This window comes from Delphinus delphis, chromosome 19 (assembly GCF_949987515.2).
Source record: "Delphinus delphis chromosome 19, mDelDel1.2, whole genome shotgun sequence".
In the NCBI taxonomy this organism is placed as follows: Eukaryota; Metazoa; Chordata; class Mammalia; order Artiodactyla; family Delphinidae; genus Delphinus; species Delphinus delphis.
The window spans coordinates 27,020,460-27,035,571 of NC_082701.1; the positions used below are offsets into that span (position 1 = coordinate 27,020,460).

At 57.3% G+C, this 15,112-nt stretch overlaps 1 protein-coding gene across 1 annotated transcript; it reads right to left on the reverse strand.

Moving 5' to 3' along the window:
* Window positions 1–5,026: 5,026 nt before the first annotated feature.
* On the reverse strand, window positions 5,027–9,968 carry LHX1 (LIM homeobox 1). Its single transcript, XM_059996820.1, has 5 exons — window positions 9,799–9,968; window positions 7,709–7,935; window positions 7,335–7,612; window positions 5,802–5,967; window positions 5,027–5,406 (listed from the first exon to the last, which is right to left on the reverse strand). The coding sequence occupies exons 1-5, from the start codon at window positions 9,966–9,968 to the stop codon at window positions 5,027–5,029; spliced, it is 1,221 nt and encodes a 406-aa protein (XP_059852803.1).
* Window positions 9,969–15,112: the final 5,144 nt, after the last annotated feature.

Here is a 15,112-nt window from a genome sequence, read left to right on the forward strand (position 1 = left end):
TTAACTGCACCCAGGCACATAGAAAAATACAATCCCTTTATATGCTCTTTCCTTCATCAAGCATTCCCTGACTGCCCGCTATGTGGCAGGCACTGCTAAATGAGATACAAAGATGAGTAAGTTAGATTCTCTTCTGGCAGTGATCAGCCTAGGGGGGCAGACAAACATGTGAACAGAAACTGCAAAAAGGGATGATCAGGGGAGCAGAAAGTGGTCTATCCTTCCAGTATCTGTTTGAGGTCACCTGTAAAGACCTAGAAGCCCCTAAACGGACACTGCCTCAAATGGATCCAGGAAACAGGGTCGGGGTGCCCTGTGCCCTTCCTGGGAACAGCCCAGGCCGGTTGGATCCCACAGTTGAACAGCCTGGGGAACCCTCAGTTCTCCAGTGTCTCCTGTGGAACCCAAGGGACATGAGGGTCCCTGGATTCCCTAGTCTCCATACGCGTCCCCAGCGTCAAGAGCAACAAGAGACCACTTGTTCCATGTCCCCTTCCTAGGTGGCGGCAGGAAGCCCTCAGGGTAGATGCCCACAGACACTGGGAAGGGAAAGCTCTCCAGCTAGGATGGTGGCACCGTAGGCAAGGCACTGAGGCAAAGAAAACTGCTTTTTACCACCTGCAATAGAATTCAGTCGAAAACAGCTTTAAAACAAAAACAAAACGAAACAAACCATATCCCCTGTAATTGCAGTCTGGTGCCTGCCGTCTGGGGCCTCCAGAGTAAAAGCAGGCTCCACGGACTGGGACAGGCATGGCCCCGGGCTTTGAAGGACAAAAATGTTTCCCTCACCCCACATTTAGGAAACTACCTCCCCCGGTCCTCTTCCCTTCCTATTTGGGACACTAATAAGGCTTAGGAACCTAGCCTTGGGGTAAAGAAAGGGGAGAAAAGGAGCCGGGAGGTGAGGCAAGGCAGAGAGCACCTCTAGCTGTCATGCAAACAGGACACTGCTGGATAATTCTGGGCAGAAAATGCCTGCTTCCCTACTCTTCTGTCTCTGTCCAGGCACCTACTGACTTGGGAAGCCTTTTGAGGAAGAAATCAAGACCACTCTACTGCTGTTGCACACAACCCAGGGCCCCCAAAATGCTTCCCTGGCTTTCTCACCCCATCCTGAGAGTAGGGAGGGGCCTCCAGGAGTGGAGGAAAGAAGAAAGAGTTCTAGGACTTAAGATGCAGCTCAGAGATGTGGAGGCAGGAGGCAGCAACCTCCTAAATCCCCTCTCTGGGGGGTCCTCCCTACTTGATTCTAGTTTCTTGAGAAGGGAGGAGGGTTTTCCTGATGGGAGTGGGAGTGGAGATGGACGGTGGACTATGGGAGGGGCTATTTCAAAAACTCTACCTCTTAGAAGAAATGTAAACCCTGACTGCCCTTGTGATGTGAGCAGATGAGATGAGGAGGGGGATGGGAATAAATGCGAGCATGCTCCGAAAAGAACAGTTCTCTCCAGAGAAGGTCAGAAGGTCTCCCAGTTCATGGTCCCTCTGCCTAAGGGCTGCAAAGTGGCACACAGATGTAGCAAGAGCAGAGGATAGGCAGGGGTGACATTGGATACCACCCCCCCCATTGTCCCAATCTCCTGTCTGTTCAGGTGACCAGGAGTTTCAAGAGTTTAGGGAAACCATGTTCTTACCTTTCTCTCTTCTCACATACTATCAAGGGTCCCAGGCTCTTTCCAATGCCTGTCCTGGCTCTCCACGCATCGCCCTCCCCCACCTTGTCTAGCCCTAAAGCAGTTCCCACTTTACCCCATCCTGGAAAAGAGAGGTGGGTGAGCTATGCCTCCCTCGTCCAGGGCAGATGGCAGCTCCCAGTCGCTGGAACCATGAGGGCAGGTGGCTAGAGGCACAGAGGTGGCAGCTTTGAGATGGCTGCGGGGAGAAACCAGGCGGCCAAGCCCAGGCAGGAGAGGACACTGCGTTGGGGGTCGGAGGGGACCGCCTCTGCGCTCCCCTCCCACCCGCACGCCTCTCCGGGGAGCGCCCAGGCGCAGTGCGATGGTGCAGCGCTCCTCGGTACCTCAGGGCCAGAGGTGGGCAGCACAGCTCTGATGGGAACAAGAACAGTCCCTGACATCCCTAGACCTCCCCGCCTCGGGCGACTCCACATTTGACTGCTGAAGTTTGCCACCTGTCCAGGGATTCGTTAGGGCTCTGGACACAGCTTCCAAGGGGAAAGACCGAGCTGCTGCCAGAGAGAAGTCAGAGAGAAAAACTGCGTCCACACCGAGCAACCAACTCTAAAATGCTTATCAAGTACCAGATTCCACAATAAGGCTGCTAAATAATTCAGCAGCCTTGATAGGAAAATGTGGCTTCCCAATGAGCATACGTTCAGTTAAATGAATGTCTTTAAAGGAGGCTGGCTACAATGAATAAGTTGGCTATGATTTAATGTATATAAATGCTAAAAGGGCAAAAACAAGGCGATCTGCATACAAAGCAGGTAAATGTGCTGCATGCAGAGGCTAGGAGTTTCAAAAGTCTCCCCAGTATTTCATAAATTTGGATTTCTGAAAGAACACTGTCACATTCCACCCCGATAGTCCTCCCCATTGAATAAGCTGTCATGTGGATGCAGGGAAATATTTATTTTAAACCCTTCTTAGCAAGAAAGATACACTTGGTCGTGTCTTAACAAAATATAAAAACAACACTGGAAATTGCATACCATTTCATGTAAAACCCTTGATTTAAAAAAAAAAAAAAGGAAATAAAGAATCCAGACTGAAATGTAGGTGACATGGAAAAGAAATTCTGGAACTGTGGTAGTGTCTGATAGTAAAACACACACATGTATTTCACAGCAGATAAAATATTTAAATTCCTTCCATGTTTAATGAAGACTTGGAAGGGACTGAACTACTTTTCAGAACCTTATGGCAACTCTCAGTTGAAATCTGATTTCTATATTGGTTATTTTTACTCCTCTTTCAGAGAAAGTAATATGTATCTTGTGCCAAGCAAAATCGTTTTCCTTCTGGGAAACTTCAAATGAAACAAATACTATAAAACAACTATTTCACATCAGTTCTGTGAAAGGGATTAAAGTATTTCATTTATAGCTGTGCTGTACATTCATTTTATGTTATCTTTCAAACCACCAAGTTAGAAAGCAGGATTATCTATGGGAAATGAATTGAAATAGAAAAGGACCACCTCTAACTACCTATTTATAGGTAACTGACGTTCAGAAATCTGGTTTTGCCTGTTTAGAGGGGAGAGGGAGAGAGTGCATGGGGTCTCATGCTTAATGACAGACTGGGACCACTCATTTTTAGCCATGGATTTGATTTCTATTTCCAGTTCTATATTAACTTATCGGCAAACATCTCAATTGTATCCGTTAAAATTCACAGAATGCAAATCTGTAGTTAATAACAGCAGGAAGGCACAGAGACAAGCTTGGTTGGCATTAGCAAAGGGGTTCAACTACAGCCAAGGTAAAAACAGATCCACCAGTCCTGTCTCTCTTCCTCCTGGCTTCTGAGAGGTCATTCGGCTCCGTCGCAGCTCAATTCTAGTTGTTAAAACATCAAATAACACACCAGTTATCTAAACATCAGATTTTCTATTTTTATTAAAAACTCACAAATTTATTCAACATGTTTTCTTTCATACAGTGAATGGTCTAATATGCACTGGAGGTCACACAAGCTTAGGTTTATCAGAACAATAAAAGACATACGAGAAATTTAATATATAAAGAAAAAAGTAGCAGCTGTTGACTGCATATTTGACCATAAAATTTAAATATTTTGGACTTTTATTTTAAAGACACAAAAATAAAACCTGTGTGGGTCTATATAAGTCATATTAACAATTCCATGAATGTTCAACAGGACTAAAAATTAGCAAAGATGGTTTTTTTTTTCAACCTTGTAACACTTTTTTTTTTTTTAACACTTTTTCAGGTTGCGGTGCCAGGCACCTTTACAGTATTTGTGCTATAATTACTCTATTTGGCAAGTGTCTGAATATCACGTTTTCTCTTTGCCTTGTGTAAACACCTTTTCACATACTAGCACAGTGAGCTGTAAGCCCTGTAAATCTGTCAGAACATCTACAGGAAAAGAAAATGAACAATTTTGGTTGATTGCTCAAAACATTTTGTTTCGAACAAGAGGTTTCAAAACAGGATATATTAGTAAAACACTGAACTCCTGAATTTAACGTTATACGTAAACAGTTGACTGTTTTTAGTTCAATAGTTTTTTTTTTTTTAATTTTGTGTGTGTGAAGGTAGAATACTTTTCTTGTACAGCTGATGTTCAAGTCATTTTACTAAGAGGTCTGGCTGGAGACCATCCTATTGTGTGTGTGTGTGCGTGTATGTGTAGAGCTTTGTGAAGGTAGAAGAGTTGATACTGAGGGCTTTACATTTAGAATTTTGCAATTTTGGCAAAAACAAAAAAACCAAAAAACCCAGAGAGACAAAAAAAATATATATATATAGTCCCACCTGATGCACAGCAGGTCGGCGTTTCTGAAGCTATAAGTTTGTTGTCGCTGTTGCTGAACTCTGAGACAACACTAATAAATTTCCCAGAGCCAGAACCCTCCTGGCTGGCCCGGGAGCTCCCCGGCCGCTTCACCGTCCTCAACCGGCTGCGGGCGCAGCCTCCCTCCCCGCGGCTCCTGGCGTCACCACCGACTGGCCGCCTCCCGCGGCTGCCGTGGGTGTTTTTATGCAGCCCGCCGGGCTCTCGCTCACGCCGGCGGTGTCTGTCCAAGAATCCGGGTCCAGGTGGGAGGTGGGGAGAGGTCTGCGTTTCCCTGCGGGAGCCCCAGTTCTGCACCTTGCCAGCCAGCGAACGGATCCCAGTTTTACCTCCAGGCGGATTTGGATTCTATTTCGTGTCCCCCTTTCCCATCCGGTCTCCCCAGACGGAAAATGACCCCCCAAGCTGGAGGAAGTGGGGGGGATGACTTGCTTTTATGTTTTTTTTTTTTTTTTCTGTTTTTCTTAAATAAAGGTTCGTTTCTGTACAACCACGAACTCCGCGTATCGTGCGCGACTCCGCTACCACACGGCCGCCTCGTTCATTTCGGGGGGGTGAGACAGGTGGTTTCCGTAGCTCGCCCCGCCGTTGACCGACAGCGACGAGAAGGGTGGGCTGGGCCCGAAGACCTCGGCCGACATTGAGTGGAGAGGCCCGGGCAGGCTGGGCTCGGGGCTGGGCGAGTCCCCGGGAGGATGCGCCAGGATGTCGGTGAACCGCTGAGCCTCGCTCGACGGGTGGTGGCCGGGCAGCGGGTGCTCCAGGCCACCCAGGGGTGTCCCGGAAGGCCCGGACGACGGCACGAAGGGCAGGTCTACTGGCGTCTGAGCCTGCGAGGACGGGGGGCCTTGCGGGAAGAAGTCGTAGTTGCCTCCGGGAGCGTAGTACTCGCTCTGGTAATCTGCGGAGCAGCGAGGAGGCTGTCAGGGCGGGGCCCTGGGTGGGGCAGGGTGACAGGGCGGGAAGGCGTGCCCGCGAGCCGGCTGGGGAGGGCGACTCGGGGAAGTCGCCACTCGCCCGGCTCCCCTGCCGGGCCGGAAGGACGGACAAGGCTGGGTGCAAACGCCGGAGCTGCTCCCTACCTGCCCATTCGCCTCATTCAGGGTCGGGAATTCGGTCCGGTCTCACTACCTCCCCCTCGATTTACTCCCCAGCCTCCACCCATCTCTTCCCTACTCTCCACTTCTCTATAGAAAGCCAGAAGCGCCTCCGCGCTGCCACCCGCTTCCGACGAAGCCAACCCCGCCCGCCCCGCCCGCGCCCTGCCCGCGCCCTGCCCCTAGGCAGCGCACCCACCTCCATAGAAGGAGAAGGGCCCGTTGGGGATGAGCTCGCCCGGCTCCAGGCGGTCCACGAGCGGCCGCATCCGGCGCGGACTGCGGAAGAAGGCGTGGCGCCTGGCGCCCAGCGCGCTTAGCTGCTTCATCCTCCGTTCCTTGGACCGTCGGTTCTGGAACCAGACCTGAAGCACACACGCGGGGGGGTGGTGAGGCCCCGGAGACGCCACCTCCACCTCCAACTTCGGGTGCGCGGCCGGACCTGGCCCCTCACCGCTTATCTCGCGGATTCCGGGCCGTGTGGTGTGTCTGTGTGTTGTATATGGGGGCGGGGGGGGGGGGGGCGCGGTCTCTGAGTAGGACCGCGCAGGGTGGCCCTTGAGCCCATGGTGAACAGGATTCCCGTCAGAGGAACTGGGCAAGCCGCCCTGCTCAACATGAGGCAGTTGGAGTTGTTTCTAATAATTCCACCGACACAGTTACAATTTCCCGGGGGCTGTACACACCGAGGCTCAACCTCCCCAAATAGTATCAGACACATAGCTTCCCTTTCAGGGACCCTGGCAGCCCCCTCCCCCGCATGATAGTGACAGAGATCCAAACAGCCTCCTGTTGACACTCAGTCTCCCAAAGATAGTGACACCAAAACCCACAGTCTCCTTTTCCACCCACGTACAATCTCCCAGTGCCAAACGTACTTATCCACAGCCTTTCACTGGTAGTGACACAGACACGCAGCCTCCCCTTCACCTGCGCACAAGATCGCACAACCTTTCAGAGGCAGAGGGCCCCCGTGGAGGGCAGCCTGAATAGTGTGCCCATGCACACAGCCTCCCAGGCACATCCACCCATACCCTCGCAGAGCCTCCAGGCACCGGACACCTAACCTTGGGCCCAAGACTCGGGACCGGTTCACACGCAGTCTCAAGACCTCACAGCGGGCACCTGCGCAGCTGCCTGGATGGCCACCTCCCATCCCATGCTACTCTGGACAGGCCGAGGTACAGCTGACTCCCACCCCGACCACCTTCCCTTTAAACCTGGACAGCCCACCTCTCTTTGGAGGGGAAGTCTCTGCTCTGGGGCTTGTTTAACTGGGGCAAGAGACCCACAAAGTTGGGGGTGGGGACCCGCAGAGGGAGATCACGTTGTGCAGAAGCCAGCGGAACCGATTAATTCCGAGAGGCACAGTGACCTCTTAGCTCCTCCCGAACAGAGGTGGCAGTGCAGACAGATAGGTCCCAACTCCGTCGCAGTGTCCGACAGTGTCCCCTCCTCCAGCCTCATGCTCCCCGTCCCTCCCCCACCGTCACCACTCTCACCTGCGCTGGACCAGGAAGACGAGGAGGTATAGGGAATTCCAGATGCTCTACGCATCTGGCGACGCTTTGAAGTTCGAACCGGGTAGGGTTGTGTCTGGGCCTCTCCCTCCCCCTCCGCCAGCCTACAGGGACTCACTCTCCTCCTCAAAACAGCCCCCCGCCCCAGCTCGGCCTGCACGGAGTAGCTGTGTGGGCCTCTAGAGAACTGAGCGGCACGCTCGGGCCCTGACCTGAATGACACGCATGTTGAGGCCAGTCTCCTGAGCCAGCTGCTCACGGATGTGGCGCGTGGGCTTGGGTGTAGCGGCAAAGGCGGCCTTCAGCGTCTCCAGCTGCTTGGCTTTGATGGTGGTGCGCGGCCCTCTCCGCTTGGCCCCCAGGTTCTGGTCGTCGTTCTCATTGCTGCCGCCTTCCTTGTCTGACACATTGGCGCTCTCCGAGTCCTTGGCGTCGTCCTGCGACGGGTCTTGGGAGTCCGGAGACAAACTGGGGTCACTGCCCGTGGTGGCTGGGGAGAGGGAAGGGACAGGTGAGCAGCACCCTTGGCAGGCCTTCCTCCCCCAGGACCCACCCGCCCCTAAGGAGCCGGGAATTAGGGCCTCACCTGAGTGGAGGCTGTTCTCTTTGGCGACGCTGCTGTTGCTTAGGTAATCCTCTTTGCAGACGAACTTGTTCTCATCGATGATGTAGAGCTCCTCACCGGTGGAGAGCTGCTTGTTACACATCATGCAGGTGAAGCAGTTCAGGTGAAACACTTTGCTCCGGGCTCTCCGCACCAGGTCGCTAGGGGAGATGCCCTGCGCGCAGCCCGCGCATTTGGTACCGAAACACCTGCAGGCGGGGAGGTTGGCGAGGGCCAAGGGAAGACAGAAACAGGGAGAAAGGCGATAGAGAAAGAAAGTGGAGGAAGAAGAATAGGGAAGAGGAAAAGTAGAAAGAGAGAGAGAGCCAAAAAGAGAGGCAGAATGCCGATTAAGCAGGCAAGAAGGCAGGAGAAAGTGCGGGGCACCAGTGAAAAGTCAGGGAGAAGATACACATGGTTAGAATGATGGAGTAAGGAGCTCAAGCTGCCCCCACCCCTAGCCTCACGCCCAACGTTGTCCCAGAGGGAAAAAGCGCTGCCGAAGGCGGCAAGGTGGCGACGGGAAGGGAGAGGGAGGCACCTATTTTCCGATTAGATTCAGAGAACAAAATTAGAGTGCCATACAAATGCGTCTCGATCACCGCTTTTCTCTATATTGCCTCTCCTTCGTCAAAAAAGAAGGCGCACACGGGCTCGGGGTTGGCAAGGTCCGGTCCAGCCGCGGGTAAACAAACAGCCGCGGAGAGCCCGGATGGCCACAGCCAGGCCGTCGCCACGTTCAAGCCCAAAGCCCAGCAGGTTGGCGCAAGCTAGACCGCATGGGGGCTCTAGGTGCCGGGCCGCGCTTCGCGGGAGCCAGGCTTCTGGGACCCACTGGCAGTCGGCACCGTTCGCCGCTCCCTGGCTCGGCTCCCGCCAGTAGCGGGAGGCCCGGCAGCACCGGCCGAGGCCCAGAGGCTCAGCCTGCGCTTGCTCTCGGCAATACCAGCGGACAGAGCTTTGCTCCATGGTCCGCCGCTACCAGAGCCGCGCGTCCCGGGGATGCGCTGGGGACAGCGCGTCCCAGGCCTCTGAGCAAAGCGACCCGGGTGGCTTCGAACCCCCACTCTGTCCCCCAGTTTGATCTGTTACCACAAACTCAGAGAAAAGCAGAGACCAAGTCAGCCAAGTAAACTGGGAGATTTCAAACGGGCACAAGGGAATTTCAATTCGAGTTTGCTCCAGTTCTCTGTTGACTTGTGTGTTGTGTGGATTTGGTGGCAAGATAGTAACTTTAAGAGGATTCAATTAAAATGCTAAACGGAGGAGGGTTGTCGGGAGAAGTCCCCCGGCTCCGACGACCCGGGTCTCGGCTTTTCCCAGGTTTCGGCAAGGAGGTGGCGGGCTGTGGCGGGCAGAGCCTGGGAGGGCTCCGAGCGGAGCCTGCGCCTCAGAGCTGAGGTCGGCGTTGGGCGGAGGCCGAACCTCCCGCCAACCCAGGCAGCCGGGCAAGGTCTAGGCTACCGTGCAGTAGTGTGCCCAGGTCGGCGCTGGGAGGCCCAACTGGGTTTCAGGAAGACTCTGGGGCGTGCAGGATAGGCACCATGGCCGAGCGCTTCCCTGCCGCTGCCACCGCAGGCGACTCAGACACTCCGTGCAAAAGGCTCGGCGGTTCCCGCCAAGACTTCTCGGAGACGGAAAAGACAGTGGCATGGAGCTAGCCTGGGCTTCTAAGCTCAGCCTGGAGGACGAGCAAAGCCGGGAGGCCCGGAGGATGCAGTCGCTGGAGAGCTCTGCGAGGGGAAAGGCAGGAGCCGGGGCTACACCTCCTGAGGCTGAGCTACCTCTTTCCAAGCTTGGAGAGGCTTCTGGCTCAGAGGCGAGCTCAGACCCTTTCTTCCCAGGCACGTGCAACCAAGCCCGGACCCACAATTTCCAGGACGAAAGCAGGCCGCGTCCCGGGGAGCCCAGCGCGCCAGCTGGTGAAGAGGCGGGAGCCCCCGGGACTTGGCTGCCCTCTCCAAAGGCAGCTCCTAACGCGGCCGCCGCGGCCACGCTGACCTCTGATCCGAAGCTGGCTGGGAAGGGCCCGCGGGGAAGGAGCAGCAGAGGCGCGCGAGGTAAGTACTCACCGGAAGAAGTCGTTTTTGCAGTAGAGCTTGCCTTCCCGGGAGAAGCACTTCTCGGTCAGGTTGCATTTACATTCACAGCACTGGACGCACTTGACGTGCCAGGCCCTGTCCAGCACGTTCAAGAGGAAGCGGTCCAGGATGGGCCTTTTGCAGCCGGCACAGTGCACCATGGTCTTTGGTTTGGTCGGGTGAGGCCCGGAGAGAGAAGCGCAGGTAGAGCCGAGGGGATGATTCACCAAGACGACCGGCAGGAACTCCCCAGCCCCTCCAAAATGGGGAGACACACTTGGCAGTGCAAACCGAAACCCGCGCCGGAAAATCAGAGAGAGGGAGGAGGCTGATGGGGGTCGGGGGGCGCCTCGGTGGAGTGTGCAGCCCGACAGTCCCGGGGCCCCGGGGCACAGCAGCGCCGCCGCCGCTCCTGGGGCGAGGAAAGAGTCTCAGGCGGGCGAGAAAGCGACTCTTCTGCCCAGAGCCCGCGAAGGAGTGAAGGTCACCGAGAACGGCGACGGGAACGGAAATAAATAAATAAAACGGAGTCGGAGAAGGAAGAGGACGACACGGCGAGCTCGGCTTGCAGGGAAGGCGCCGCTGAGTTCTCTCGGGCTTGAGGTAGAGCTGTCAGAAGTCAAAGTGCATCTGCTTTTGTCGGGGTATGAGGGCGGGTGTGTGTGTGTGTAGGGCTGCCCGTCACCGGAATTTCCCCTCCTCTTTTTATAAAAAGAGAAGAACCAAACGAGTAGGGAAGCTTTGGATCCTAAACTGTCGGCCTCGCGCAACGGGTCGGGACGCCCTGGGAGCCTGCGGTGGGCCTGGGGGAGGGGGCGGGGGCAGGCCGCGGGGGAAGGGAGGGAGGGAGGAAAGGAGGAAGATCTCGTTGTTGATTGTTGTTGTTGCTTAGGTTTCCCCCCTTCTGGAGAAGTGTTTGTGTCAATCGAGAGTAAGAGGGACAACTCCGGGCGGACGCAGCCAGGTGCGCGCGCCCGCTCCCCACCGCCCCAGCCCCGTCACCTCGGCCCGTGGCCTGCCTGGCGGCCTCCGTCTCCTCGGGACGGCCCTCCCTGCGCCTGGACTCCTTCGGGGAGGGGGTGCCGTCTGGCTCCTCACCGCGCCTGGCCGTGCATCGTGGCTCCAGTAGCAACTCGCGGCCGCCTGGGCGCGCAGCCCCACATCGCTCGGCCCACGCTCCAGCTGCCTGCGTGCAACCCCACAGTCTCTCGACTTTTCTTTTCCTTTTCCCCTCTTTTTTCGTTGTGATGGCAAATCTGGGTTTCCTTTCTAGCCTCTTTCCTTCCTTCCTTTTTTTTTTTTTTTCTTTTCTTTTGCAGCGGGAGGAGTCGGGGGGAGGGGAGTAGCTTGAAGAGCTTTTTAAAAAACGTCCTGGTGCAGCGGCTACAGTTCTGTGCGGCTGGAACAGCTCGGCACGGGCCGCCGCTCTCGCCTTCCGGGCCGCAGTTCGTTGTAGGCTGTCCCCGGACAAGCGTCCCTCTGTCCCTGGTCTCCTGGCCCAGTCCGCCGCCCCGGCGCGTCTCTCCCCAGTTCCGGCGGCTCGGTCACTGCTCCTGGCTGTTGGCTGGGCTCTGGAAGCCCCCTCGCCTTAATGCAGCGCCCGCCGACGTCACGGCGGCCTGCGACCAATCAGCGGCTCGCGGTCCCTCTGTAAACCATTCTGCATCCCCCGGCTGGGGAGAGTGCCGGGAGACCGCGTTTAGAGGATCAGTGGCGGCGGCAACCGCGGCCCGGCGCGGTGCGGGCGGCGGGCAGCGAGGTGCCCGGGTCCCCTGCTGCTCCGGTAAGGCGTCGGTTTCGGTGGGAGAGACTGAGAGCGCGCGGGAGTAGGCGCAGGCCTGCTGGAGAGGGGCAGTAACCCAAGATCGAGCCTTGTTGGAGGTTGGGGTGCAGCTGGGTCCGGGAGCCTCGGCGGCCCAGGTGCACTCTTTGGCTTTGCAGTTCAGCGGGTGCTGGCTTTTTTTTTTTTTTTTTTTTTCCTCTTGCTTTCTTGGCCTAGAAGTTTGCCCCGGGCGCAGCGCTTGTCTTTGGGGGAGTTGGGCGGGGGAGGGCGTTTGGCAGCAGAATCTCCTTCCTCCGGTCCCTCCTTCTGTGCCCCCTCCTCCAATCCATCCAAAGTCCACAGGGTCCGGGTCTCTAGGAGATCTGGGTGTCTGTTTCCCGCAGCGCAGTCTTGGAAAGTTGATTCCGGAGGTTTCCTGGTGGGGCGGGGGAGACCGGAGGCGCGGCGCCGGGGCGGGGTAAAAGAGTGGGTGGGGAAGCGCCTCGGGTGAGGAGTTGCAACCCCGGCGAGAAGTTGTGAGAAAACTGTGATCCGGAGACACCTTTTCCATACAAAAACAAAAGACTAGGCGGGAAACCGCGGGGCAGTAGCGGCGGCTGGGGGGTGGTGGTACTGACGGTGGGAACGGGGACGTCCTGGGGGCTCCACGGCGAGGCTGCAGGGGATTGGGGTGTGCAGAGTACGGGCCTGGCCGCCCTGTCCCCTTTTCCAGGCTCCGGGCTGGCACCAGCTTCCCCGGACAAGCGCAGAACAACCTCCGGTAGTTCACGTCTTAGGCAGCCTATACTTCCCTAATTTTCCTCAGGGTATAAACTAGGGACCACTGCCCACGGGGGCAGATTTTCCTAGAAGTAGGGGTCGGGTCCGGGTCCTAAGACTCTTAGCCTCGAAGAGTCACTCTATTTCCGCGGCCCACACCCATCAAATACCAAATTCCGTTTCGACAGCACCATTTCTATGCCTAACCGGGACTTCTCCCCAAGTGAAATCTGAAGGTGGCAGGGCCGGGCAGTCCCGCATTTGCTCCTTGTTTTTGTTTTGGGGGGACAGGGGTGTTAGAAAGGCGCATTTGGCCCTAGTGTAGAAGGAAATAAGGATGGGCAGCCAGCCAGCAAGGTCTAGCCGGTATTTTGAGAATGGCCTTTTGACCCCCCACGCGGTGCTAGGTTCAGACATCTCACACAGGGCCGGAGCTAAGTTGGGGGAAATGCGCCCTGCAATGCAATTGTTGTGAACGTGGCGGGCAAGGAAGCCAGTTCTTTGCAAAATGGAATACCCTCTTCGAACGAACCGGTTAGCCACTACAGCGAATTTGGTTTGCGCTCCGTGGACTGGGATTTTAGGACTCTGCCAACACGCTTTTCCCTCCTCTAAGCCTCCGCCCGCCCAGCCCTGCACCCCCGAGGCCCGCCGGCAGCCCCCGCCTTGCCGCCCGCGTCACCTTTTCATTGGAAGCCGAAGCCAAGACCGGCAGTGAGGCTCTTTGGCGCTCCGCCCATCTTGACCTCTGGGCGCGAGGGCCCTTTCGCCTTCTCCGCACCCCCTCCACACACACCTGGCCTCTGGCTCCCCACTGCGGGGAGGGCGGCGTTGGGACTGGTTGTCTCTTGCAACAGCCCCCTACGCGGCTCTCTCCCAGGCCGGGGCTCAGGGCAGAGCTGGGGATGCGGAGGGCGGTTCTCCAACCCAGCAGGCCGGCTTCGAAGGATGCGACTTGGCTTTGTGCTCCTCCCGCGGACCCGGCATTTCCAGGAGCCAGCCGACCCGTAGCCCGCACTCCAGGACCCGGGGAGGCGCTAAGAGCTGCGTGGCGCGGGGTCCTCGCCTCCTCCACCCTGACCCGGAGGCACCTCCCCAGTCCGCCGCGCCGGGTGAGGCCCGCAGAAGGGGGTGGTCCTGTGAGCGGTCTCCACGCTCTCCCCACCACGCCCCCACACCCCCAGCTGTCTTGGTTCTCGCCGCCAGCGCCCTCAACTCAACCGCCCCTTTCTGGAATCTATAGCGGACCCTGTCCCGAGTGGCTCCACCCCGCCCCCGCCCCAGCTGGGCTCCTTCTCATGCAAAGCAGAGGGACCGCGGGGGTGGGGGGCAGTCGGCGGGGACTTACGGGGCGACAGCTGGACCCGGCTGCCGGCCCTTCCTGAACCCGAGGCCTGCCGCCTCCTTTCAAGTGGGCTGGAGGAGGTTTGCTGCAGCCGTTTGGGGGTGCGGGGACCTCGATGTGCGGACAAGAGGGTTCCCCCCTGCGGGCGGACTAGCGCGGTAAGGGAGTTGAGGGCGAGGGCAGGACGCGGACTCTAGACCATCGGGCTCCGAGGTCCAGATGGCTCAGTGTACGGGTCCACGGGAACTAACCCCGGTGTCTCGCAGGGCGTCAGGGAGAGCAACTCGAAGCGCGTCTCCTGGCTCCTGATTCTAGAAATTTGAGTCCAATTTTAACACCTCCAAGGCGACCGCACAGTAGATTAATATGTTTTTTATCCCATTTCCATTGAGCTTTTATTTTAAAATGTAATTGGTCGCAGAGACATGGAGAGAAAACTGACCGTCTCCGAAGCTTCTCAGCTCAGCTCTGCTTTTAAATCCATGTCTGCTCAGCCAGGAGCACCAGCCTTGCCTCCCCGCCCTCTCCGCCACCCTTACTGCCTGCGTCCTGAAGTCCGCAGGCGCTTTCTCCCCAGAGCTCTCCACGTCTCCCACACCCACAACCACGCTCAGCGCCCGGCTGCCAGGTGGTGTAAGTCCTGCACCGGGTGCCGGGAGGGGCAATCTGCCGCCCAGTCATCGCTCAGTGGCCGCAGAATCCTCTGAACCTCATCCCAGGCGCTCTTGGAAAAGACCCCAGAGGGCCCTGGAAGCGGCTTTCACATCACAGGTTTCTGCTATGAGAATCGCCTTGAGGATCAGCCCAAGAGGAGGGACCTGGCCCGGAAACGGGCCATGGGAGGGTTCTGCCAGCTCTTCCCAGACGCCCTGCAGTTGGGGGGCTGTAGGGTCCCCCTCCTGCACCCGCTTTCTTCCCGCCGCCTCCTTGATTCCGAGCCCTACATGGCCACCCTCCCCGACGAGTGGCTTGGGAGGCCCAAGGACCCGAGCTTGCCGACAAGGTCGGCTGCTGTTGGTCCCGATAACGCCCACCGCCCCGGCCGCTTCCCTCCTCGCCCAGGGCGCTCCTGTACAGCCCGCGGCCTCCAGAAACCGGCGGTGAGGCCGCGAAAGGGGGCGCCTGGGGGCGGAGCGGGCTCTAGATGGGTACCTGCGCCGGGCCGGCAGCAATAGGGCGCGACCAGCCGCCACCTTCCAGGAAGAGGGAGGTGGGAGCGAGCCGGGCGCGTCCGGGACCCTTGCAGTACCGGAGGCCACGCAAACTCCGCACAGACTCGGTGAGGACGCCACACGTGCGACGCAGGAAGCTGGGATCTGATCCGACCTCTCCCCGCTCTCTCCTTGCCCTCTCTCATTTGCTCCTGCCTCGGGTTGCCTTAATCTCACTCCAACACTCTCTCCTGGAAATGATCTACT

Excerpts from the sequence above, each read along its gene's own strand:
- LHX1 (XM_059996820.1), bottom strand. The coding sequence starts at position 9,968 with ATGGTGCACTGTGCCGGCTGCAAAAGGCCCATCCTGGACCGCTTCCTC. Across the intron at positions 7,936-9,798 it reads TGCAAAAACGACTTCTTCCG|GTGTTTCGGTACCAAATGCG; the intron begins GTGAGTACTTAC and ends CCCCGCCTGCAG. Across the intron at positions 5,968-7,334 it reads TCAACATGCGTGTCATTCAG|GTCTGGTTCCAGAACCGACG; the intron begins GTCAGGGCCCGA and ends TGTGTGCTTCAG.